At 47.9% G+C, this 25,401-nt stretch overlaps 2 protein-coding genes across 5 annotated transcripts; one reads left to right on the top strand and one right to left on the bottom strand.

Moving 5' to 3' along the window:
• Nucleotides 1-25,369, bottom strand: MCEE (methylmalonyl-CoA epimerase). 4 transcript variants are annotated; one of them, XM_090263852.1, is made up of 5 exons: nt 25,156-25,369; nt 19,142-19,432; nt 18,063-18,170; nt 5,705-6,042; nt 1-292 (listed from the first exon to the last, which is right to left on the bottom strand). In XM_090263852.1, the coding sequence occupies exons 3-5, from the start codon at nt 18,082-18,084 to the stop codon at nt 140-142; spliced, it is 513 nt and encodes a 170-aa protein (XP_090119978.1). In that variant the 5' UTR covers nt 18,085-18,170; nt 19,142-19,432; nt 25,156-25,369; the 3' UTR covers nt 1-139. The 4 variants fall into 4 exon arrangements, with proteins under 4 accessions (XP_090119978.1, XP_090119979.1, XP_090119980.1 ...); XM_090263853.1 differs by having other exon boundaries at nt 19,156-19,432; XM_090263854.1 differs by lacking the exon at nt 19,142-19,432.
• Nucleotides 11,330-23,330, top strand: MPHOSPH10 (M-phase phosphoprotein 10). The gene is made up of 11 exons (XM_090263856.1): nt 11,330-11,477; nt 12,300-12,981; nt 13,637-13,785; nt 14,263-14,434; nt 16,318-16,459; nt 17,306-17,373; nt 18,228-18,365; nt 20,840-20,950; nt 21,565-21,672; nt 22,548-22,778; nt 23,094-23,330. Exons 1-11 carry the CDS (start codon nt 11,389-11,391, stop codon nt 23,241-23,243), a joined length of 2,040 nt encoding a protein of 679 aa, XP_090119982.1. The 5' UTR covers nt 11,330-11,388; the 3' UTR covers nt 23,244-23,330.
• Nucleotides 25,370-25,401: the final 32 nt, after the last annotated feature.

Here is a 25,401-nt window from a genome sequence, read left to right as displayed (position 1 = left end):
TATATGTATATAAAATTTTTTTAATCTTTCTGTGATTTAGTTTTTAACTTTGACGTAACAGAGGAGTGAAGGACCCAAGGCCAAAGTGCATCTGACAAAGCCTTTCCCGGCCAGGTAGCTCAGCTTCCTGCGGTACACATCAGGCTTGCTCCAGTTCCACAAGGACTCCGCCACAGTCTTTAGGATGGAGAAAAATCACTGGTTTTCCATGGGCTCCTATTTTGGCCTCTTCGCTGAGACTACGGATCTTCTTTTCTTTCAAATCCATCACAGCTGCATTGATATTATCCACCTTGAGAAAAGGAAATAAGTAAGAACACCCTTGAGATCAGCGAAGTACCAGATTACAGCATCAGAGGCCACAGCAGAAACACTGCAAGCTGCTGTGCTCGCTCTCTCCTCCGCTTTCAGGCAGAACCTTCCTTAAACCACAACAAAAGTAAGCTTAATACTTCCGGAGAAGGAAGAGAAGTTGCTGAATTTTCCTAGGTGAGCAACCACAATGCTTAAGAATTTTCACCCTTCGTAAACATTTCTCCTTAGAACCTACATACTATATGCTACATTTCCTAGTATTTCCTTCTATTGGTACTATTGGTACTATTGTTTTTTCCTGAGAGCCCTGGGTTCCCCATCTGTAACAGGGAGGTGAGGTCTGCCCTATAAATGGGATTATATGAGATAAGTAAGCAGCTCTTAGCAGTTTATAGTAGGTACTCAACAAATGGTTTTCCCTGACCCCCAAACCTCCTACCTGCCAAACTACCTGGTTAGCACTTCTGAAATTAAAACTTCATATACACAAAAATCACTAGCAAACTGTAACCCAAATCGGTTTTCCTACTCTAAAAAAATCCAAACATTTCTAATTTTGCAACTGTCTCCTAAGTCATCTCTGCTTTCTTCATATGTATTGGCAGGCTAGGAAAGGGGCAGGTGTGTCTCTATACACTTACGGAGACATGCTTTTCCTCTGTCTTGGAAAATCAGCCCCTTAGACTGGGGACCCACTAGATGGACATAAAGGGGAAGGTAAATGGCCATAGTCCTGAGCAGCCAGCAATCACCCTGGAGTGGAATGATCTAACAGCATTCCAAACCTTGTGTTCCTGACATACACGTTGAACAAATGCCCGTGTTTATACGATCTCACTTTCAAAGAACCAAGGCCTATATATATCCTGGACTCTAAAACTGGCCGAAAAAACGACAAGGGCACTGAGTGTTACTGTAAATGAACTATGATGTCTTCAAACAACGTATATTCTACTTGTGCATTCTTGATAACGTTTCTTTTAAAACCCGATAGCTCTGTCAAAGCCATGCCCGGCCCGTGAGCGTGGTCGTTTCCTGCCTTTGTGAACCAGCTGGTCTGTCCCCATCTTCTCAGAACATCAGGGTTCCTCCTGACTGCACCCCTCTTTGTCACTTGATATAATGAATTTCATTCTGTTGAAGTTGACCTCTTTCTCCGTTTTCCCAAAGTTAGCCCACACTCAGTCTTTCCACTTGAAAATAATGTTTAAATTATGCAGGGCATGAAAATGTAAAGACACAGGGAAAGCTAAGAACCCTGCGACCACCACTAACATCGTTGTCCTCCCCACAGGTAATGACTGTACTCAGTTTGACATGTTCTTCCAAACCTCAAAATTTCTTTGTCCTCTTTCTTGCTTTTTCTTGGAAATAAAATGCCCTTTCATTGACCAAATGGTGTGAGCAGGAGACGGAAATCTAAAAATTTTTCTTCAGTTAGTAACACAGAAAATTTAAGCCTTCATCAAACAGCTACCTTTTTGTTTTGTTCTGTTCTCTGGAAACGTTATCATTCTATAAAAGCCCCGCGTCTGGGAAGTGGCGATGCTCGGAGCCCTTGTAGAGCTTAGCAATTCCCTAGGGTTTACTGCAAAGCCAGAAAGAGGATGGAATTTTTTGAAAAGTAGCATTTTCTCCCTTTTTGATTGAAGAACAGCCATTTCCCAGCATGCAGGAAATAAGTTACCTCACTAGCCTTTTACCTTCACGTTATATAACATTTCCCTCATAAGGAACATATGTTCAACGAAAAAAAATCCATAAAACACACCAAGGCATAAACAAGAAAATGAGTCACCTAGTACGTGACTGCCCAGAAAACTGTGACAACTGCTGCAGTTCTTTACACTTTTTTTCTTATTTCTGAAATAAGGATTTTATCATGTGCTTTCCCCCGTCAGCCTGGGCCCGTAGGATGACTTCTAGATGGAATCTGACGTCCTCTCTGTACTTGGGATGCCTTCTCTGACCCGGGGAGCCTGGCACGTTGGAGAAACCGCCCTCTGTGCAACCACAGTGCACACGCTCACCTGCGCCGGCTCCTAGGCTCCATCTGCCCCCCAGTCCCCGCATACGGACACCTCCCTCCCTCAACATGCTTGGGCTCCAGCTCCCTGCACTGGGCTGGCCCCCGTGCTGACGCCTTCCCACCTCTGACACCCCACGCCTGGCCACTCCGGGGTGCAGCCCTATAGCCCACCCTGCGCAGACTCCGACACCCTGCACTGAAGCGCCAGCTTGTGGGTGGCCCTGTGCACCCCACCCGGGAGCCAACTCCGCTGCGCTGGGCTCCCCAGCTCTCCTCACTGACGGGTGCGAGATCTTGCTCAGGCCCTCTTCAATACTTCAGGACTGAGTTGTTTGGGAAGGAAAGGGATGGGAGGGGAGGGGGGAAGAGACCACAGTCACTTTTAATACTGTGGCCCTGGCTGCTGTGGCGCAGTGGACTGAGAGTCGGCCTGCAAACCAAAGGGTCACTGGTTCGATTCCCAGTCAGGGCACATGCCTGGGTTGTGGGCCAGGTCCCTGGTTGGGGGCGTACAAGAGACAACCACACACTGATGTTTCTCTCCTCTGTTTCTCTCTCCCTTCCCCTCTCTCTAAAAATAAATACATAAAATCTTTTTAAAAAATACTGTGTATTTTCCCTTTTCTTTGGCAACTAGAAAGCACTGTTTGGCAGAACTAGTGGGTATACTAACCTTATCTTCAGTTTTACTTGCCTTCCATTTCCTTTGTTCTACCTGCTCTGTTAGTATGTTTACCTTTTGTACCTTCCAGGCTTCCTTTTGGTACATCACCCCTAACCCTCCGTGGGACACGCAGGGCGTGAGGGTGTGATGCCACCTGCACCCTCCGTGGGACACGCAGGGCGTGAGGGCGTGATGCCACCTGCACCCTCCGTGGGACACGCAGGGCGTGAGGGCGTGATGCCACCTGCACCCTCCGTGGGACACGCAAGGCGTGAGGGCGTGATGCCACCTGCACCCTCCGTGGGACACGCAGGGCACGAGGGCGTGATGCCACCTGCACCCTCCATGGGACACGCAGGGCACGAGGGCGTGATGCCACCTGCACCCTCCGTGGGACACGCAGGGCACGAGGGCGTGATGCCACCTGCACCCTCTCTGGCACACACAGGGCACGAGGAGGGCATACATGGAACAACTCTGTCCCCAGCGCCCAAGGCAGTGGAGGTCACAGCGATACTGCAGACACTGAAGCAGGAGTGTAACTGTGCGTGCGTGCGTGCATGTGTGCGTATGTAGGTGGGGGTCCCAGGGAAGGGCCCTTCTGAAGGGAGATGTTGCTCACGAGGTTTAGAGCAACAGCTGTTTACCAACCAGCACGTAAGCGTTTTAATATTTTTACAAACTTGGTACAAACGCGTTGCATCAGGACATCTTTTCCACGGCCCCTAAGGTTTGTCCGTGGCAGGCCTGGCTGTCAGGGAGGGGCAGTGCCTGGGGCAGCCCGGACGGCTCGTCCTCAGACCGAGAACAGAAAAGTGAGATCCACGTGAGCGCCCAGGTAAGCCACTTGCTTCTCTACGGAGGGCGGAGAACAATGACAGGGAGCGTGACACTAAGGTGCCAGCTAACCGACCACCTCCCGCCCCTTCTCCTAGGCCTCCCTTCCTCGCAGACTGACACACATTTTCATTTCCCCTTCGGCTCCACTTTAAATCCACCGTCACGTCCTGAGCTCGCCCCTTCTTTACTTAGGTGAGCTGCCTTTGAAGGCCTGGTCTCTGATGTCGGCGCAGGCAGTGCAGTGTGGGGCAGGGAGCGGGGACTCAAAGGCTGGGGATCCTGCTTGCCATCCCGGGGGTTCTCACACAAACCCTCAAGCCCCCTGCAATCAAGACTTGCAGCCAAAATCAACCTCCTATGAAAGGCATAAAGGGACGAATATTAGGCCTTGTTAGTTCCCACCTCAGATTTTAAACTCAGCTCACACCGTGCCAACGGTCTGGCACAGCGGCCAACAGCGCGGACCCTGGCATCAGAATGAATCTGGGTCTGAACCCCGGCCTTGGCACTTACTCCTCATGGGACTCTGGGCGGGCTGCTCTGTGTCTGAGTTCCCTCGCCTGTCACGCGGGGCGGACCGTGTCCTCGCAGGGCGGCTACGGAATTAAAGAAACGACACGCATCAAGGTCTCCGTGCACTGCCAGCGGACGCAGTGGTCGCTGCCGTAATAACCGGGGCCTTTCCACGCACTAGTCCCTCTGCCTGGAGGAGCTCCCTCTTCTTGCTCCCTGGGGGGCATTCCTGAACAGACGCTGTCCCCCCTCCTCGGCCTGCCACGAGCATGCCTGTTTGCACAGCCGCCCCTCCTCGCTGTGCGCAGGGCCCGCGTCCTATCCAGTCACCGCTGAGCCCGAGGACGCGGTGGGTGCTCCCATGTGTCTGCAACAGGAAGCACGTCCTGGAAATCAACACCCCTCGCTTCTGGGTTAGGAGCAAGACCTAACTCTTACTTGCGTCATCCCTCCCATCAAAAGAACTTAAATTAAAGCATCCCTGCTATTGTTGATACTGTGTCCCAAAAGGCAGTGATCTGAACAGAAGCATCAACAGATAAAGGCTCGCTAATGGGGAAGTTCCTGTCTTAACACTTCACGTTTTCTTCAGGAACTGTTAGCAGATGCAACTGAGAAGATCTTGACACATCGGGGCCAGTCAGTGGAAGTGTGTCGCTTTTGTAATAAGGAACAAGTGAGCGGAATTTTAAGGGTAGAAAATAATTACATGAATACTTAGCATGCATGTGAAATTCTTACTTTATAAAGCCTTTTTAGCTGCTTCTTCTAATTGCCTTGTGATCGTGAAAGCAGTTGTATTCCTGTTACATGGCAGGTCATATGTAATCCGTAAATGATCAGGAAAAACCCAGACCTGTTTTGGCCAACTTCAGTGGCTTTTACAGTGGCTGTTGAATCCAGATTCAACAAACAATGTTATTATCATCATTCGCGGTTTTTGTGAGGAAAAGATAATATACATCTGTGGATCCATCTTTGAGTAGGACCAATAGTACCATTCCCCTTAAAGAACTGAATAAAAGTTTCTGGTCCTGGCCGGTGTGGGTCAGTGGACTGAATGCCGGACTGCAAACCAAAGGGTCGTTGGTTCGATTCCCAGTCGGGACACATGGCTGGGTTGTGGGCCAGGTCCCCAGCTTGGGATGTGTGAGACGCAACCACACACTGATGTTTCTCTCCCTTTCTCCCTCCCTTCCCCTCTCTCTAAAAATAAATAAATGACATTTTTAAATAACTAAATAAAAGTTTCTGATGACAGCGACTATATGCAATTTCAAAAAGCAAAAGACATTTTGTGAAAGAGAAATGTAAAACATCAAGCATTAAAATAAATAACATACCTCAATGCAGACGTGATGCATCCCTCCAGCCTTGTTTTTCTGCAGAAAACCCGCAATTGGACTGTCGTTTCCCAGCGGGTGAAGCAGTTCCATTTTGGTGTTTCCAAGGTTGACAAAAACCACAGACACTCCGTGGTCAGGAAGGGGGACCACCTCGCTTACCTGGGCCCCCAAAACATCTCGGTAAAACGCGCTGGCCTTCGCCAAGTCGGGCACCGCTATGGCCACGTGATTCAGCCGCCCCAGGCTCCACACAGTGGCTGCCACTCGATGTGGGGTCTGCGAGGAGGAAAAAGCTCTCACTGCTGGGACCGGAGCCTGAAGCCTGGGGAAAAGCCCTGAAAAATAGAGCACCCATGGATATCCTTCTGAGATTAATGCGCTTCTCAAGTTATTTTTTTAAGTGAAATAAATAATCAATGGAGAAATTATTTACATACCTATTCTTTTTCATTACTGAAATTAAATCAGGGGAGATAGATGCCAAAACTGTGTGAAATTACTCATTCTATTCTGAAATAACTGCGTGAAACTAAAAAGCTAATTCTGAGCTATTGAGATTCAGAACAAAGAATGCTATTTTTCATAACAGTTTATATTGACTGATAACAGGTAAAGGGTAGCTACTATTATTAGGAATTACTTGGTATTCTCTGCATTTCACAAAGGGTTAGTTTCAATGGGATAGTGAAATGGGACATTTACTGATGAGAACAAGAAATTTTCTTCCCTATCTATAAATGATTTTTTTTGTGTTCCTATCTGTAATATGTTCATTAAAGCCGTGACCTTACAGTATTTTAATGTGCACTTTATTTGAATGATTATCAACCAGGCAAAATATCTCATTGCTGGGAAAAGAAGCAAAGATCAAGAGGGTACTTGAACAGGACCTAATATCACAGAGCTTCAGCTGACAATTCCCCGTCACTGAAATTTTGATAACAAGGAAATTAAAGAGACACCCCTTGATTTTATTTAAGACCGTAAGTGTTGTTGGGAGAGGCAGCCTCAAGCATGCAGTCCTTCGACCCCCACCCAGTCACACGGGGGTGGGCCTGGGGCCTGGACCCCGACCTAACCGAGAGGAGGAGCCCCCCCAGCCTGCGCCAGGCCTACCACCATGTGCTGGGGTATCTTATCCCCTTCCAGGCTCCATGAATGCTCCTTTGTCTCTGTGGACAGTGTGGCATCCAATGGCCAACCCCACTGGTATATGTCTTCTCAAGGACGGGGACCAAGGTTCTTTCTACTGTGGCATGAGGGGTGTGGCCACCACCTGGGGGACTGACACCCACAACTGAAGCTGCTCCTGCCCTGTTAGTAAAGCATGTCCCGCGCAGGGCCTGGAGACGCCGATACTTAGATGCAAAGGGCACTTGCTCAGAGTCCCACATTGGGTCTGACAACCTGAGCGTGGTGTTCTGCTCCACAAATTGATGCACCGCAGGCCAGTAAAAGGCAAAAGCCACCTTAGTGTGGCTTTCTGCTAGGCTCCAGCCTGTGTTACTGATTCCTGAAATATCTCAAGGTTCCCAGTATCACTAGGCTGGCATAGTCCTGTTCTGTGAACTCACCGTATTATCATAAATTCAAGTGTATTCCAACCCAGTACACACTTACGTAATTGTACAATTGAAAGTAAATTTCATAAAAAGAATACCTAGTCTTCAAAGATGTGATGTGCTCTAATATTTTTCTATTCTACTGCATTTTATTTCAGTTTTAAAATACTGGTACTACCCACTAAATCTCTACCTTGCTGGTTTGTTGTGAAGATTAGCCCTGGCTGGTGTGGCTCAGTGGATTGAGCAGCAGCCTGCAGACCGAGAGGTGCCAGTTCGATTCCCAGTCAGGGCACAGGCCTGGGTTGCAGGCCAGGTCCCCAGCTGGAGGCAAGAGAGAGGCAACCGGCCCATGTATTGCTCACATATCGATATTTCTCTCCCTCTTCCTTCTTCCATTCCCTTCTCTCTAAAAATAAATACTTTTTTAAAATTATACATTTAAAAACGGTTAATTTTTATGTTATATGAATAACTTTTAAGGGAAAAAAAAGGGGGGGGGTTCCTAGCAGGAAAAGTCTATGGGTGATGTGTGAAACACTGAATAAAAATATTTCTAAAAATATACATACAAAATGCTTCTCTGATATTCAAATTATTATTTGTATGTTCACCTTCAGGGTTTTTGTTTGTTTTTAGATTTTATTTATTTATTTTTAGAGAGAGGGGAATGGAGGGAGAAAAAGAGGAAGAGAAACATCGATGTGTGGTTGCCTCTCACACGCCCCCAACTGGGGACCTGGCCCACAACCCAGGCTTGTGCCCTGACTGGGAATCGAACCGGCAACCCTTTGGTCCCCAGGCCGGCGCCCAATCCACTGAGCCACACCAGCCTGGGCTGTTTACCTTCAGGTTTTAGGTGTAAGTACCAATGATTAAGAACATGGACTTCGGTGCTTGACTGCCCTGGTTCAAATCCTGGCCCTGCCATGAGTTGTGTAACTTGGGCCAGTTATTTACCCTTTTTGTGCCTTTGCTTTCTCATGTAGGAAAATAATACCTACCTCATAGGATTTGTCATTAGACTAATATGAATACATAGAAAGGGTTTAGAAACATGCCTGGCACACACAAAGTACATAATAAACTCCAAGGATATTAGCACTTTTAGAAAGGGTACAAAATAACTTATTTATGAATGGAGGCATCTCCGACATCTAACACATTTTATTCCTTCAGAGGAAAAGGCTATGAACCTACCCTGTACATGATATTGCACTTAAGATAAAGACTCATCCAGCAGCTGAAGACAGCCTGCGTTTGGCCCACGTCTTGGCACACAGAGGCCCTCACAACCCACAACTCACTCCTCTCCTTTCCCTCTGGAAAATTCTGCTGTGTGGGCTCTGATTTATGACATGCTGGGTAGTATCTCAGCATTTAGTGACTACTGACATCCTGGCGGAATAATGTTCCTGGAAGGGATTCCAAGCTCAGTATTCTTTTTGTATTGTGATATAATACTGACTTAGCATTCTTCCCAGTTAACATGAGTTGTTTATTACAGTTACTCCCTGACTCCCTTACACCGCTCATGACTATCAGTTTCACTGGGGAACTCCTTTGAATAGTCTATAAAAGTGGAAACTATACGTGTAACATTTCTGCCTTCAAAAACCTATAAACCAATCAGCCCCAATGCAGACATGTTCAGTTTGAGGCATCCTCCTTCCTGCTGGAATCCAGGACCTGGGGGGACACAGTCCCCTGGCATAACATCTCACAGATCTGACCTCATCTTCCTAGGGGAGACCTGCGGGTTTATTTCCATTAGTTATGCAGCGATACTTCTCTGCGATCTTGCCTGACTGGCTTGTGAAATCACAAACTCTGAAGCCAGAGTGGATCACGCCACAGCCTGGCTCTGCCCAGGGATATTCACGGCCATAAAACAGAGCTAATAGTAATAGTCTGGTGAGCACTTTAATCATCACAATAACTCTACAAATCAGATGGCAGCATTTTTCCCATTTAGAGGCCAAGGAGAGAGGCCAGATGGAAGTCATTTTCTTCAAGGTCACACCAGGTGGCAAAGCTGGGCCTCAAGCCCAGGCCCGTCTGACATTGAAGTTAATATCGTTAAACCACTTACGTTTAATTTTCTCATTCCTCCGAAATTCTTTACCATTCTTTTGAGCCTCAGTTTTGAATATCTTCAGTTTCTGTTCTCTGAGCAATATCTGCTTACTAAGATAAGAGATGGCTTTCTGAGAGATAATACGAGATGATTCTTTTATGAGTTTTTTTAGTATTGTTTGCTTTTTGCAAAAGACTACTTTTTTTGCAATGGTACGTGAGATAAGACGCTGACTTGTATTTTACCAAGAAGAGCAAGGACGGTCCTGGAGGGCGTGTTATTAGCAAAACTTCAGTATCACTCGGTAATTAGATTCATTTTAACGAGCTGTGCTCACCGTGTTGTCATATTTTTTCACGCAGACATGTCACCTCTTTCAACGGATAATGTGCTGAGGCTGTTAGTCCACATTTCTCTGTATGTGTCTCATCGCTGTGCCCTGGTCACTAGTGATCAGTCAAGACCCGGATCAGCCCGAGATGGGACCTCTGGGGACACGCACGAAGGATAAGTTTCAGGGGCGGGGCGGGGCGGGGCGGGGCGGGGCGGGGCCAGCACTTTCTAGGAGAGAAATCTCACATTCTTCAAGGTTCATCCCCTCTAACACTTCCTGAAGGTGTCAAGCGGAAGGATTTATCACAGATGTTCAGGAGCAACTCAGAGGCATGACCACGTGGCGCTTCCTTCCCAACAGGGACTTGCAGGTGAAGGGCAGTAGCTGCCTCCAACGAGGAAAAGAAGAGCGAGCGACAATGGGGAGGGAGCAAGGGGGTGGGCTGGGGAGTGAGAAAACCTTGAGTTTCTGCCATGTCTGATTCTAGGCAGCCTCTTTATTATTATTATTATTTTTTTTTTTATGGAGATGTGGATAACTTAAGGAACCTAACAAGTGTCTGCTGTCACCTTTCCTGCTCAGACACAGGAAAAATAACTACGTTAGAGCAGGCGTGGAAAACGCGCCTCTTTCCACAACCGACCTTCAAGTTAGTGGAAATAAATGCCCGGACCAGCTTACGTTTTTTACAGGACGGGCCCCTCTCTTTGGTTTCTCCCGTCCCTGATGGTGCGCCGAACAGTAAACTCGCTGTCCCTCTGCCATTCACTCCGGCCCCGACCTTGTGGTCCCCGTGGGCAGGCTCCCCAGCTTCTCTGGGGCTTCATCGTAAAAGGGGCAACGCCAACTGCACACCCTTCCCAGGGCGGCTGTGGGGCTCACGCAGAACGAGGACCGCCGCCCCCAAAGCCCGCTAACCTGAGGCGGTCCTGGGAGGCACCTTCTGCCTCAAGCTGCTGACAGCGGCCACAGAGCGCGCCTCCGGGTCGGGGGGAGCGCGGCACCCCTAGGTGCTCCGGCCACACCCCGCTCCTGCAGACCCGGGCCTCCCGTCCCTGGCGCCCCACCCCACAGTGAGCCCCGAGGGCGCGGGGTATTCACCTCCAGCGCACGCAGCCGCCGCCAACCCTGCGGCCCAATTCAGCACGCGCGCCATCTTGGGAAGCGACTCGCTAAATCCCGACGTGCGTCAGACACGGCGAGGAGCACGCCGAGGGGCGGGGCAACGTGGCCAGAGGCGGGGCGGAGGGGCGGGGGCAAGATGCTAGGGGCGGAGCATACGAGGCTAGTGGGCGTGGCCAGTGTTGCCCCGTTACGGTGGGTCCTGGGGGTGGGTCCTGGGGGCGGGCCCGCTGTTCTTTACAACACAACGTGCTGAATCTTCATCTACTGCGTCTAAAGCAGGCACTTAAAAGAAGGATGCGTCACCCACTGCGGGCTCCTCTCGAATACAAAATAGAATATTTGGAGAAAGTTCAAAGTCGCACGTCCTGACCAACGGCTTCCAGTTTCTCGCTCCGTCCCCTGCGCAAGCGCAGTGGAGGTTCTCGCGCTGCTATTGGCCCGGGCTGGGGGTGGGTCCGGAACCTGTGCATCGCGGAACCTTTGCTTCTGAGCTGCCGGGGTGCTCGAGGCGCGTCTTTGTGACACGTTTCCAGGCACGCCTCTTCCTCTGCATGTGGCGCTGTGCGCGGAGTTTTAGACAGCCATGGCCCTGCGGGTCTGGCGTCAACGGACCCTGAAGCGGTGCCTGGACGAAGCTGGTAAAAACACAGCCCGGCCGGAGTGCTTCCTCACGTAAGTGCGCAGAGCCTGGGCTCGGGGTTCGGCCCAGGTCTCACGTGGGCGCGGGCTACCGGCCTCTGGCAGTTTCCGGAGTAGGGGAAGGTAAGGGGAAGCGTAGGTCCTTTTTCCCCAGATTTCAGATCGTTTACGCTCCCGTAGCCTATCAAACATTTTTTAAAGTCGTACACTGCGGATCTCGCTGTCGCGTGCTGTTGAAGTCAAACTAAGCTCGGAAAGAGGCCTCCATTGAGTCTCACGCGCTCCCTGCCCCGCTACAACACACACCGCGCACCCCAGCTTGGTTGCTGATCTCTTCCTTACACTTCCAGAGCACCCAGTGCTTACCTGCGCGTCATCATACTTTGTTGAAAGTATTAGCTTGTCGCTTGTCTGTCTCCACCCCCACGACTGAGCTGCTGGAGAATGAGGCCCGTCTTTCCTCTCTCTTCCAAGCATGAGCTCTTGGTATTTTGTTGGAGGGGTTAAAAGGCGATCTGTGAAAGTGTGGCTCAGATTTATATTTCAGATCTCACCTCTTCCTTGAACTCTAGGCTTACAACACCGACAGCCCCTGCACTTTCAACATCTCAGATTTAATATGCTCCAAATGAACTGTTGCTTCTATTTACTCCCCTCTGCAATGCCCTCCCTGAAATTCTTCCCCCTGGTTCCCTCCTGCCTTCTCTGTCTGCGTCAATGGCACCGCTGTCTTTCCAGTCATTCATATATATATAACTAAGCTACTTTTTATATTTTACTTTTTCAGAGTGCTGTGAAATTATTACCTATAATTATAAATCTCATATAACGTCCTTCCCTGCTCTCCCTTAATAGGATTCAAGATGACTTGGCATCAAACTTCACTTCTTTAACAAAAGTACTTTATGACTTCAATAAAGTACTAGAGAATGGCAGGATCCATGGGAGTCGTTTACAGAAGCTGGTGATAGACAAGTTTGATGACGAGCAGATTTGGCAACAGCTGGAATTGCAGAATGAGCCAGTTTTACAGTACTTTGCGAATGTGGTTAGCGAAACGATTAAAGATGAAGATATCAGTCTTCTCCCAGAGAGTGACGAGCAGGAGGGTGATGAGGATGGCTCAGAGATGGAGGCTGACGGCCAAGAGGACCGAGAACAACACATGGAGGAAGAGAAAGAGTCAGACCTGAGCGGGGATGATGCTGAAGGGGATGAGACCACCAAACGCCCCAGCAAATCCGTTCTGCGGGAAAGCCCGGTTTTCAGTGATGAGGATTCTGATCTTGACTTTGATATCAGCAAATTGGAAGAGCAGAGCAAGGCGCAAAGCAAAATGCCCAAGAAACCAAGAGAAAAGTCCATAGTGGATGATAAATTCTTCAAGCTATCCGAAATGGAGACCTTTTTAGAAAAGATGGAGAAAGAAGAGGAGCAAACTGATGATGCTGAGGAAGAAGAGATTGATTTATTTGAAGATGTTGATTCTGATGAAGATGAGGGAGGACTGTTTGGAAGTCAAACACGAAAACTTAAGGTAAGGTTTTGGGAGAGGAGAGAGAGAGTACTTTTTTTTTCCTAATCCTTACCTGGGGATATGTTTATTGATGTTTAGAGAGAGAGAGAGAAACACCGATGTGTGACAGAAACATTGATCGGTTGATTCCTGTACATGCCCCTGACCAGGGACAGAACCCACAACCTAGGCCTGTGCCCTGACCAGTGTTCTGTTTCTTAAGACGAGGTAAAAATACCCCAAAACTCACCAGGGCATAAGTGAAATATTTAGGTCAGTTCAAAGAAATTGATGGGAAAAGTTAAACTAAAGCCATCATTTCCTTATCAGAACACTTATAGCTTAAGAACCAGAAACACACATATCAGACACATTCCAAATTTTCCCTCAAACATGTATTTTCACCTAGCACTAGAAATAATAGTGAAAAGAAGACATTTGTATACTTTATTCCAGCAGGCATGTTTTGGAAATAATTGCAATAGGAGTATTGTGCTCTATCTAATCAATTATAAAGAATCTATACTTTTCAGTCTGTTGTGGTCTAGTAGTTCTTAGGAATGTGAGGTAGCGTTATTAGTTGGTCAGTTTTCTCTATATAATATTTAAATACACATATAAGCATGATTTAATGTATTTTTCTATCCTTAAACATTATTAAAAGTCTTTGTTTTAGGCAGGTAAAAGTTCCAGAAACCTGAAATACAAAGATTTCTTTGATCCAGTTGAAAGTGATGAAGATGTAGCCAGTGTTCGTAATGAAGAACTGGGTTCAGAGGAAGAAGGGGAAGAGATTGCTGAAGAAGAAGAAAGCATGTCAGACACGTGAGTATTTTCAATGATCCTGTACATGTCAACTGGAACTGCCCAGTCATATGTCCTAAGAAGTTAGATTCTCTAAGGTCACACACACAGACTCGAGGCAGAAGAAAGTCAGTTTAAACAGGCATTAGAGATCACTGAATGAAGCTAAACATCCCTAGTGGTAGCACTCAAACCTTTATCACAAGGAACTTTGATTTGTTTTTTGTGCCAACAAAAATACCCTGTTATTATTTGTGTAAGATAACTTTGCATTATAGATAGATGAGTAATTTATTTTCTTAGTGTTGGACACTTTTTTGTTCTATTTCACCTAAATAATTCCTTCTGTTGTTCTTTAATAATGGAATGACTTTAGAAGTTCTGAATATTCAGTTGCATTAGGTGTACAGAAGAGAACCAGAACTCCTAGAAAATGTGTTTATTTTTTTTTCCTATTGAAATGTGGTGTTTCCTTTTACATGTGTTTTGACACTGTAGGGATGAAGATAATGGCCTTGAAGAAACTGAAGACAATAAACAACACAAAGGAACTGTGAAAAGAGTGACCTTTGCTTTGCCAGATGATGAGGAAACTGAAGACACAAACACCTTAAACGTGCAGAAAGACTCTGCTGAAGTTAAATCCTCTTTTGAAAAAAGACAGGAAAAGGTAATAAATAGGAATTTAAGGATTTTATTCATATGTTTAACGTGACTGTGGAACTTGCAGACTATTAATCTGCTCTGTTTTTCTCGGTAGAACACTGAATTACCCTTTAAAGACACACAACTCTTGCTACTCCGTATAGCTCACCACAGAGCTGCCTGTGGGGAAAGCAGCCCATTTGTAAAAATTGCTGCTGCACATCGCAGCCTGTGACGCTTCTATAAAAACCTGTTCCTGTCCTCTGTCCCTGCTGTCTTTGCACCTATGGCCTGTCTTTCTGAATTAGCTGAACCCTCTCCTTGTAACTGTCAGTAGCTGCCCTCACGGATCCCGCCTGTTTCTATGAGGTGCCCTGCAGATGGCTCTTGTGAGCGCCGCATAGACTGAATTTTAATTAATGGCGTCTCAAACACATCTTCCAAAGGTGATGGGAATTATTTCCATGTCACATGATTTCAGACAGAAGTCATTTGAAAATAATATAGTTAGGCTCCAATGAGTTGGCTGTCATTTAACCACCTTAAAATTGTATCAGATAATTAGAAATGAGTATAGGCAAATAGCCAAAGATACCAAGGATATCAAAAGAATGATTTTAAAAAAAGAGAATCATCTGAGTTAAATCTATGATTGTAAAAGTGTCTTCAGAAGAGAGAGGAAGTCTAAAGGAATAAAGGAAAAGCACTGTAAAAGAAAAGAAGAAATTTTTCATTCATTTAGTGTCCTTCCCTCCCCCTAAAAGAAGAAAGAAAAGCAAGTTTAGTTTTACTGGGGAATTGTACCAGACCTTTAAGAAATAGATAATTTAATGCCATTTCATCAATTTCCACATATAAAGAATAAAGCTTACACACTTTTCTTATGAAACTATTATAACATGAATGCCCAAACCTGACAAAGGTAACATTAAAACACACAGATGCAGTCTCATTTATGAAGAGTGATGCAAAAATCCAAAACAGCACAGTGAAATAATGGCATCACACCCGAGTGGGCCTCTTTTCTCTTGATTCAGGATTGGGAAATCTATTCATGTAATTCTTGATTGCAACAGGTTAAGGAGAAAAAATCATACAGTCACCTCTATATATGTCAGAAAGACATTGAATAAAATTCAATGTCCTTTTCTAATTTTTTTCACTCCTAGTGGAATGCAAATACATCTAGGCAAAAGGTACCTTCATGCTTAGTGGTAAAATTCTAGAAACATCCCTTTAAAATAAGAATAAGACAATGCCCACTCTTACCACTGTTATTTAATAATTCCTGAGAAGTGCTAGCCAATGCAACTATAAAAGGAAAAGATAAGAGGTAAGAAAAACAAAGGAATGCATTCACATTTGCAGACAATACCAGAAAAACCAAGCCGGTGAACTGAAAAGCTATTAGGAAAAATAAGAGAATTCAGTCAGGTAGCTAAAAAGGCTGGCATTTTATACACTGTAGTCAGTATAGATGTTGTCTTTTAGAAGTCAGAGATGACCCGGATTGGGGTGTGGAGTCCGAGTGTCAGGCTCCGTCAGATACTAATGTTGTAATGAAAAATGTGACTTACTCTTGGAATGCTCTAATAATTAAAGTTGTGAGTGGCTTGTAAATAGATCATGTGACTAGTAGAGCCCAGAAAAATACTCAAAAGTTTCTGGGGGGTGGGGTTAGTGCATTACAAACTGGACATTTCAAATCAATGGGGAAAAGAGCTCCTTGCCCCGCTGCAGGTGACAGAAGTCCCCGCTGGCATAATGAGAAGGGGACAGGAACACCACAGAGCTATCCTGAGGACAACACATTTCTTTCCCACTTTGAAAAATATCCGTTGCTGCTACTCCACTATACCTCCGATTCTGTTTCCTACACGTGTGATCACTTTTTGTCTCTTTTCTCAGATGAATGAGAAAATTGCGTCTTTAGAAAAAGAGCTGTTGGAAAAAAAGCCTTGGCAGCTGCAAGGGGAGGTGACAGCACAGAAGCGGCCAGAGAACAGCCTCCTGGAGGAGACGCTGCACTTCGACCACGCGGTCCGCCTGGGTGGGTGCGCCCGCGGGCCCTGCCCCTGCAGGCGTCGCTGCCACGCTGTCCCCGTGGATCTGTTTTGTAGAAAGATAGGGACGAGAATTTCTCTTCCCCTGACGTTTTATTTTAAAAACTTGCCAACATAGAGAAGACTCAAAGAAATGTTACCGTGAACATGTCTGCCATTCACCCAGGTTCACTAATGGGTACCACGTGGCCACCTCTGCTGTGCATGTGGGTGCAGTGTGTGTACATTTTTTCCCACAGTCCTCTGAAAGAAAGTTGCCAATATCACGACACTTCACTCCTAAGTACTTTCACCTGGCTCTCCTCAGATCGGGGACAGTCTCCTGTACAGCCAATAACATGACTCCCCCCGAGAATTCCTGATACACTAACAGTACCCGGTGTATAGTCCATAATCAGATTTTTGCTAGTGATCTGTTTCCAATGCCTGCTGTCATTGTCCACTGGTGAAATTGCGAAACCCTAGCCAGAACCCCTGATGACCTCATCACATTCTTTCTTGCACCCATGAGGTCAAAATGAATTTCCACTTTATCCAGTGCTAGAGAGAACGGAAAAGAGGGGGGACTCCCCAGGTGCGTGGATTAAGTGTCAGCACTGACTACCACACGCACCCTATAGTTTCGTGGTTCTGCCACTGGAGGGAGCATCAGAAAGGCTAGGTAGACAGGTGTCCCTTCCGCCCACTCTGTGACTCAGGGCGTGGGGTGGGGCCCGGGAATTCACATTTCTATCAGTTCCCAGGTATTGCTGCGGTTGGTTCAGGGACACCCTCCCCCCGTTTGTGAACCATCGGTCTAGGTAGCTACTGAGGACATGTCTCATTGCTTTTAGCACCTGTGATCACGGAGGAAACCACCCTTCAGCTAGAAGACATCATTAAGCAGAGGATAAAAGATCAGGTCAGTAAGAATGAAACTGAACTTCATTTAAAATTTACTGAAATTTTTAGAAATAATGTGAGAGTATTGGGGAGTAGGAATAACACTTTTCATAGACATATTCAGTCAGTTATTCATTGAAAAGCCCTTAGTCGACCATAAAGGTACCCTCAGCTTCTGTTGTGCGAGGCGCTGCCTCCACTGGTGGGTTGCCGGGGCCATTGCCGTGTCCCCCGCGCCTCGCTGCCCTGCTGGGTGGTGTGGGATGGAGCTGGGGGGAGGGTGGCAGGTGTGACGGGTGTCTGACTGGGTGTGGTCCCACCCAGGACCCTGGCTCCAGGCACAGCATCTGCTGTGATGAATGAAGGATCTGTTTTCTTCTCAAATGTTGAAAGCCTAGCAAAGAGCTTCCGTTTAAGAACTGACCGCCTTGTGTGCACTTAGAACACAGCCTGAGCGTGTGCCCGTGTCCGAGGGGCGCGGCTCCAGAACAGGCGTGTGACGCTTGCCTGAAGTAGGAAGGGTCTGAAGAGTGGGAGACGCACAGTGTCTTTCAATTTGAAATGAGACAAGACAAACGTGACCTTGACTTTTAAATAAATCACAGATGGCAAAGAGGGAATTAAACTTGGTAACCAGAAGAGAGAGGCACTTAAACACAGCAAAGGAGGCTTGAGTCATGCCCCCCCTTTGCTTTTCGTAACACTTACCCTTTGTGACTTGAATAGCCATTTCAGGGTTGAAAATGACTCCCTTGGGGAGGCCGTGGCTTCTTCTGGGATGACGTTAAGTACCCAGAGGCAGGTTGGGCAGTGAGCCTGGAAGGAAGTGACAGAGTGTGTGAATTTATGCTTCCCCTGCCTTTCCCACCTCAGGCGTGGGACGACGTGGTGCGGAAAGAGAGACCGAAAGAGGACACGTTTGAATACAAAAAGCGGATAACGTTAGACCATGAGAAGAGCAAGCTGAGCCTCGCTGAAATCTATGAGCAGGAATACCTCAAACTTCACCAGGTAAGGAAGCCCGGAAGGCAGAGCCGTTGTTAGCAGAAGGAAAGGATTAGAGAAGCGGTTCCCCCCTGTTGGCCGATATTTAGGCAACAGGGAACTCACAGGCTCTGGGTGACCGTGTGTGTGTGTGTGTGTGTGTGTGAGACAGAGCAAGCTGGGGATGGGGGGTACACTGCTCCCCCTGAGTTGGGGGGGGGTGTCTTGCACGCAGCAGGGGTCCCTGATACCTCACAGCTACCTATTAGCCTTCCAGCAATTATTATAGTAGCGCCGCAATTGTTAAATCATTCCTCATTCATTCTGTATAAGTCGCTGGTGTGTTCTTACACGATTATCTGTGAATGCATTCAAATGTTTAGGTCCAGTGGGTATTTTGGTTTTTGTTTCTTTTTACATAGATTCTTAAAAAATAAAATACCTTGGGTTAAATAGGACAGTCATTTTTCCAAAAATATTATATTCCCAATATAATTGTGAATCATTCCTTTGCACTGGATTTAATGGGAATGTGTTCAGTATGTGCTTGGGGCTGAGATGACATTTTTGCTCTACAAAAGCCACTGAAGATTTTGTTCATCGATGCCCCTGTGAAGCTGAAGAACCAGGAAGGGTTGAGTTAATTCTTCCTGGCTGCTTTGCAGCCCAAGGCGGCAGTTGAAGGGACGCAGATACAGCCTCGGAGATGCTTGTTGAACATCCCCTGACTCCTTGGAGGTGATTCAACCAATACAGAAGGTAGTTAGTAACCGTGAGACTTAGAAATGAAATTAAGTGCCTACCAGACAGCTCGTACCAGCTCTGTAAATGCTCGTTTCATTCATGTCCCGGAACCCCACAGCCCGTTCACACGTCTCTGAGTATGGACTTCATTGAGGCTAATTCTAGACCCGTTGCCTTCAGAATCAGTCTGAGCACGATGGTCACTATTTCCCGAAGTCTGGAGCCAAACTCAAGGTCATGGGCAAGGTGGTGGTAAACAGCTTGCGAATGAACCCTGACTCTTAGTTGTCTGTTTGATGCGTGTTCAGGGAGAAGGCTGTATGACGTGTGTGTGATTTCACAGATATTACCTGGGATGAGCAAAACAACATGCTTAGATGAAATGTGCATTAAGTTACAATAATCAGAAGCAGAAGCAAGCGTTCGGATGTGGCCAGGACGTGAGCTCTGACCACAGATGCAGGAAACAGACCCAGATGCATCTCTGGCACTGGGGGCGTGGAGGCAGTGGCTTCTCCCTTCTGTGTTTTTGTTTTATTAATAAAGCAAACAAGAACAGTCTTAGCCTTTTAGAATAAGCATTTTGGGAAGGGAGGGAAGAAAAGTATAAAATTTGCCTTTTCCCCTCAGTAAAATGAAGACTGCTGGCAATTTTTTTTCAATTTGATTAATCGGAATAAGTAACAAATTACATGTAAGTAAAAGGAAGTAGTAAGTCCCTATAATCCAAGGGGATATTTGGATAATTTTACAAAGTCTACATCAACACCTTAGTTCTTTCTTATTTCCACTATCTCTAGTTCCAAAACATTCCCCTCACCCCCCAAGTAAAACGCCACATCCGGTAAGCAGTTGCTCCCCACCCCCCTCACCCCAGCCCCTGATGGCTTCCAGGCTTGGACTTACCTATTCTAAACAGTTCACATAGGGTTAGTAAGGGAACGAGTATAAATAACCCGTGGACGTGGACAACGAGGCGGGGACTGACTGTGGGAGAGGGGTGGGCTGGGTGGGTGGGGGCAGCAATGGGGGGAAAGGAGGACAACTGTCATAGAAAAATAATAAATCAAAAAATTTTTTTAAAGTTCACGTAAAGGGAATCACACGATATGTGACCTTTTGTTCTGACTTCTTTTGCTTACTCTGTTTTCATGATTATAGCATGTGTCATTATGGCGTTTCTTTTTTACGGCTGAGTAATATTCCGTTGCGTGCATGTACTGCAGTTTATCTGTCTAGTCACAGTTTGACGAGCATTGGGCTCTGTGCTTTGGGGCTGTTGCAGACAGTGCCGCTGTGAACGTGTGTACACGTACTGTTCGGGTACCTGTTTTGAGTTCTCTTGTGTGGATACCTAGGTGTGGAATTCTCTGTTTATCCTTCTGAGGACCCGCCCCGCTTTTGCATGGGGGGTCCATTTTCTCCACGTCCTCGCCAGCACTTGTTATTTTCCTTTTGTAGCAAAGGCCATCCTAGGGGGGACAGACAGCTCCGTGCCGGACGGAAGTGCATAAATACCCAGGGAGTTGAGTCTGAGCCCACGTGCTGCTGCGGCCCCTGCAGCCCCTGCGTGCACGTCACAGTTCCTCCTGCCCCAGCGCTGTCGCAGCGTCAGGCACTTAACTTCTCCTTGGACCACTGCTGCGGAGCCGAAGCCCTGAGGAGGGGGAGGGGGAGTCCCTCGTTGGCCTTTGCGTGCTGTCCTGGGATGGGTCTTAAGCCCCTTAAGTCTGATGTTGTTGAACTTACTTTCTAAGGAAAAAAGAGCAGAAGAAGAAAACCCTGAGCACGTGGAGATTCAGAAGATGATGGATTCCCTCTTCTTAAAACTGGACGCCCTCTCGAACTTTCATTTCATCCCGAAACCGGTAAGTGTGCCCGCACTTCTGCACGGCGCGGGAGCAGGTGTGATCTCGGCACCCTGCCCGGCGTTTGCGAGGCTGGCTCTTTATTGGGTTTCTGTGTATCAAAGTCTGTTTTTAGTGGCTGGAAATGAGAAAAGGAGTCCATTTGACTCTCGTCCAGTGAGCTTTTTTCCTTGTATCTTCTTCTATGTATTTCTTAGAGTGAGCTTTTTCCCCGTAAGCAAAGACAAGGTAAAATTTACGGAAATCAACAGATTCCGTTAAACAGCAGGTAGCATTGAGAATGTACGCAAACGTGGGAGATGGAAATCGTTTAGTAATAGATGAAAGGGCTGGTTGGAATACGGCAGAAATGTCACACAAAAGCGCAGGTGCCGGTGCTCCTGGCGTAGCGTGGAGACAGAAGACCCTGAAATATGCAGGTACCCAAGGTGCTGCCCACCAATACTGCCGTCACGCCCGGAGCTTCAGACTGGCGCTGTCGACCCGGCTCGCGTTGTCAGTAATCCCCCTAAAGTATTTCATGTGCTAGACTTTAAATTAAAAGGGTCCCAACTCAAATTTCTTCTGTGAGGACTACCTCTGACTTCCTGTTAAATGTATGGTCTCTCCCCCAGCCCGTTCCAGAGATTAAAGTCGTGTCGAATCTGCCAGCCATAACCATGGAGGAGGTCGCCCCCGTGAGCGTCAGCGACGCGACCCTCCTGGCCCCCGAGGAGATCAAGGTACGGAGCCCAGGCCGAGATGTTAAATTCCTGTTTATATGTGAGCTGTTTGTGGCCACAGTTCCATTTCCTGTCACTTTCCTTGACGTTGTAGTTTTTATTCTAATGCATCTCAGCGGTTTCCCAGTATAAGCACAGTAATAATGTTACAGTTGGTGATATTCAGATACCAGACTCCTGCCATCAGCTATCATTGTGAGATGCAGGTATGAGAGCTATTATAAATTACCATAAAAGCTGTAGGTAACCCCGGCTGCTGTGGCTCAGGGGATTGAGCGCCGGCCTGCGAGCCGAGTGTTGCTGGTTCGATTCCCAGTCAGGGCACATGACTCGGTTGCCCGTCAGGTCCCCAGTTGGGGCGCAGGTGAGAGGCAACCACACAGTGATGTTTCTCTCCCTCTCTTTCTCCTTTCCCCTGTCTCTAAACATAAAATAAATAAACAAGTAAATAAATTATTTTTTTAAAAAAAGCTGTAGGTAAATATCCAATACCAGTATCTTGTTATAACCCCTTTGAATACTGGCAGTGTCGGGTTTAAAGCAAATTGCACGTCTTGCTTATACACTATCAGCATTTCCCCCTTCTTTCCCCCATTTAATGCTTATCAGTAGTGGAGTCGGGGTCTAGGCGGTGCGCACTTGGCAATGGGAAGAGGTTGGACACGCCATGTGCAGGCAGCCCCTGCCTTGGGACCGCTGACCGAGAGGCAGTGGCGCGCCCCCGGGTGGGTCCCCTCCTGTCCCTGGGGCGCTGCTCCTGGCCCCGGAGCTCAGGCTGCGGTCCACGGGCCGTAGGGGCTGCCTCCGCCAGCGGCGCTACCCCCGAGATGTTAAGACTGCCCAGCACAGTGTGTTGGCGGTTGTTTCTTTCACAGGAAAAAAACAAAGCTGGAGATATAAAAACGGCCGCTGAGAAAACAGCCACGGACCGGAAGCGAGAAAGGAGGAAGAAGAAGCACAGGAAGCGCATGAAAATTAAGGAGAAGGAGCAGCGGAGGAGGCTGCGTGAGAAGAGCGGCCCAGGCCAGGCAGGGAAGCACAGCGAGTCCGCCGCTGCGGAGAAACTGAGGCAGCTGACCAAGGCGGGCAGGGCGTCGCTGCTGAAGGTAAGGCTGCGGGCAGGGCTCGGGCGGCGCGGGGGTAAGACGTGCGTGACCTGCTGTCCCCCGGAGCGACAGAGCCCCTGACAGCCTCCCACTCGGGTCCTCGCAGTAAGCGGGGCTCCCAGCGGTTCCCCTCCCCCCTTAAAAGACAAGAACACCGGAGCCGCACAGAACGCGCGGGGTACCTCTGCGCCGGCCGCATTTTTCAGTTTCGTCTAGTCCTTTCTCAGCGTGCGCTGTGACAGGCTGCTGTCACCACCTGGGTTTTTCACCTGGGAGCGCGGTGCGGCCATGAGCACATGTGATTTTTAATTGCAGGATGAAGGGAAAGACAAAGCCTTGAAGTCATCTCAGGCATTCTTTTCTAAACTACAAGATCAAGTAAAGATGCAAATCAGTGACGCCAAGAAGACAGAAAAGAAAAAGAAGAAAAGACAGGACATTTCTGTTCATAAGTTAAAGTTGTAATATACCTTGATTGGAATGTAAATATGAATGTATAAGCTTGTATTTTGTCATTGTTCTGTTTTATAAGTAAAGATTTTGGAAACTTTTCGTGGCCTGGATGGCAGGTATCTGAGAATCTCAGCATGGACAGACAGACTGCACACTGCCTTTGGAGAGCCCCGTCTTGCTCTCTGGGTAGGAAACCAGACCTAGCGGCGAGGCCCTTCCCATCCTGAGCCCGCAGGAAAGCCAGCTTGGGCACGCAGGCCAGTGAGCAGCGGCCACCTGGTCACAAGCAGCTGTCCCAGCAACGAGGCTCACTCTCTGGGGCCTCGATTTTCTTCTCCCACTGCTACCCTGTCGTCATTTCACAAAACAATGGGGTTCTCGTGCACGTGCCTGACCTCTTTCCCCCTGGGACGTGACTTGTCACCTGTGCAAAGGCTTCCGGGGCTATCGAGTACCATCCAGAGCCAGGTGTGCAGAGGACAGGTGTGATCAAAACCGGAGAGCTGGTGAACACAGCTACGAAGGCAGCCTGGCGGTCATGCGCTCGCGGTTCCCAGCGTCCCCGTCCAGGGAAACCTGCCTTTTGTCTGACAGCATCTAGGAGGCTTTGGGGGAAATGCCTTAGGCCTTACAAGGGGCGGAGAACTGGCCTGGCCTGCGTGTTCCTAGACTCCCCAGCAAGCTTGTATCGCAAGTACACTGCCCACTCCCTGCCACGTCTCCCTAGTTTTCTTCCCTCAACGAGCCGCTGCCTTACCTCCAGGCCTACTCAGACGCTACCTTCACTGCGAGATCCTTCCCTCGCTTTCAGATGGTAACCTCCCTCCCTGCCCTCCCCTGGCTTTACTTCTCCTCCATAATTCCCTGGCTTGAATTCTCTGCATAGTTCAATCTGGACTTTTTTCCTCTTATCTTCCTCCACCAGAAAGTATTCTCCATGAAGGCAGGGATTTCCCCACCCCCAATCCTCTGTCCACGGCCGGTGTCGGCATCAAGGACCAGCATCAAGGACGTTATCTAACGCGAGGGAAGCGCTCAATGCGCATGTGTTAATGAATTCCTTATTCATGTCTCTTTCTCTTTGGCTCATTTATTCATGCCCCCATTCAGCACATATTTATGAAGTAATTAGCCACACAGTGCTGGGCCCTGTTGCAGGCAGTGACAAAGGACAGTAAGCACGGGTCCCCTACACTCAGAAAGCTTACCTTCTGGTCATTCTTGGGGATGCTGGAAGCTGGTCTTAGTGCCACTTAACTTCTCAGTTAAACATAGCCATTGTTATAAGTTATATAACGTCACAATTAAACTATATTAGAAACAAAATAGCCCAAACTCACCATCCCCTAATTAGAGGAGTCCCCCCTTATCCACGGTTTCACTTTGTACCACTTTAGTTACCGGTGGTCAACCATAGTCCCAAAACTGTTACGGAAAACTCCAGAAATAATTTATCAGTTTTAAGTTGCCTGCCATTCTGTGTAACTTGATAAAATTTCAGCAGGGACCCACTCAGTCCGGCTCTGCATAAATCATGCCTTCGCCCAGCCATCCCACAGGGCAGACGCTCCGGCTGTTCTCGGTTAGCAGCTCAGTTATCAGAGAGAGAGAGAGATCACAGTCACATAACTCTTATTACAGTGTGTTGTTACCATTCTGTTTTATTATTGTTGTTCATCTCTAACTTAGAAATTGAACTCAATCGCAGGGATCTATAGGGACAAACATCATACAGGGTTCGCTCCTATCCGCGGTGTCAGGCATCTGCTGGGGTCCTGCGACTTCCCCGGGAATAACGGGGGACTGCTGCCCTTGGCCCCGTTTGATTAGTCCTTTGCTCTTGAGGTTATTTACATCTACTGAATCAAGGCGCCGGCAGGACATCCCTTGGAAAGCCCCGCGGCCCTGGTCGGGGGGTCCTTACCTGTGTCTTCTCCCGGGAGGCCGCTTCGCTCTGACACGACTGCTCCCCCAACAAGCTACCTCCGCGCCGACCGAGTGCCCGTGCCGGGGAGCACCTGCGGTCGCCTCCTCCACGGGTGACGGGAAGACGGTGCCCAGCCGCCCCGCAGGGCTCCGCGCCCCTCGGCCACGCTGGGTGCAAGGAAGCCTTCAACATGGAGGAGCGCGGGGATCGATCGCTCGGGCCTCCGCTGGACGAGCCTGTGCG

This window comes from Furipterus horrens, unplaced genomic scaffold, assembly GCF_987537825.1.
Source record: "Furipterus horrens unplaced genomic scaffold, mFurHor1.1.pri manual_scaffold_16, whole genome shotgun sequence".
In the NCBI taxonomy this organism is placed as follows: Eukaryota; Metazoa; Chordata; class Mammalia; order Chiroptera; family Furipteridae; genus Furipterus; species Furipterus horrens.
Note: the sequence above shows the minus strand (reverse complement) of the source record. Positions and strands in the feature narration are given on the sequence as shown.

What these genes read in the sequence shown, in the direction of transcription:
- MCEE (XM_090263851.1), bottom strand. Translation starts at nt 10,836, where the DNA reads ATGGCGCGCGTGCTGAATTGGGCCGCAGGGTTGGCGGCGGCTGCGTGC. An exon ending in GGCGGCTGCGTGCGCTGGAG is followed by an intron (nt 6,043 to 10,781) that starts GTGAATACCCCG and finishes TCTATTTTTCAG; the next exon opens with GGCTTTTCCCCAGGCTTCAG. An exon ending in TGCATCACGTCTGCATTGAG is followed by an intron (nt 293 to 5,704) that starts GTATGTTATTTA and finishes CCTTTTCTCAAG; the next exon opens with GTGGATAATATCAATGCAGC.
- MPHOSPH10 (XM_090263856.1), top strand. Translation starts at nt 11,389, where the DNA reads ATGGCCCTGCGGGTCTGGCGTCAACGGACCCTGAAGCGGTGCCTGGAC. An exon ending in CGGCCGGAGTGCTTCCTCAC is followed by an intron (nt 11,478 to 12,299) that starts GTAAGTGCGCAG and finishes CTCCCTTAATAG; the next exon opens with GATTCAAGATGACTTGGCAT. An exon ending in GTCAAACACGAAAACTTAAG is followed by an intron (nt 12,982 to 13,636) that starts GTAAGGTTTTGG and finishes TCTTTGTTTTAG; the next exon opens with GCAGGTAAAAGTTCCAGAAA.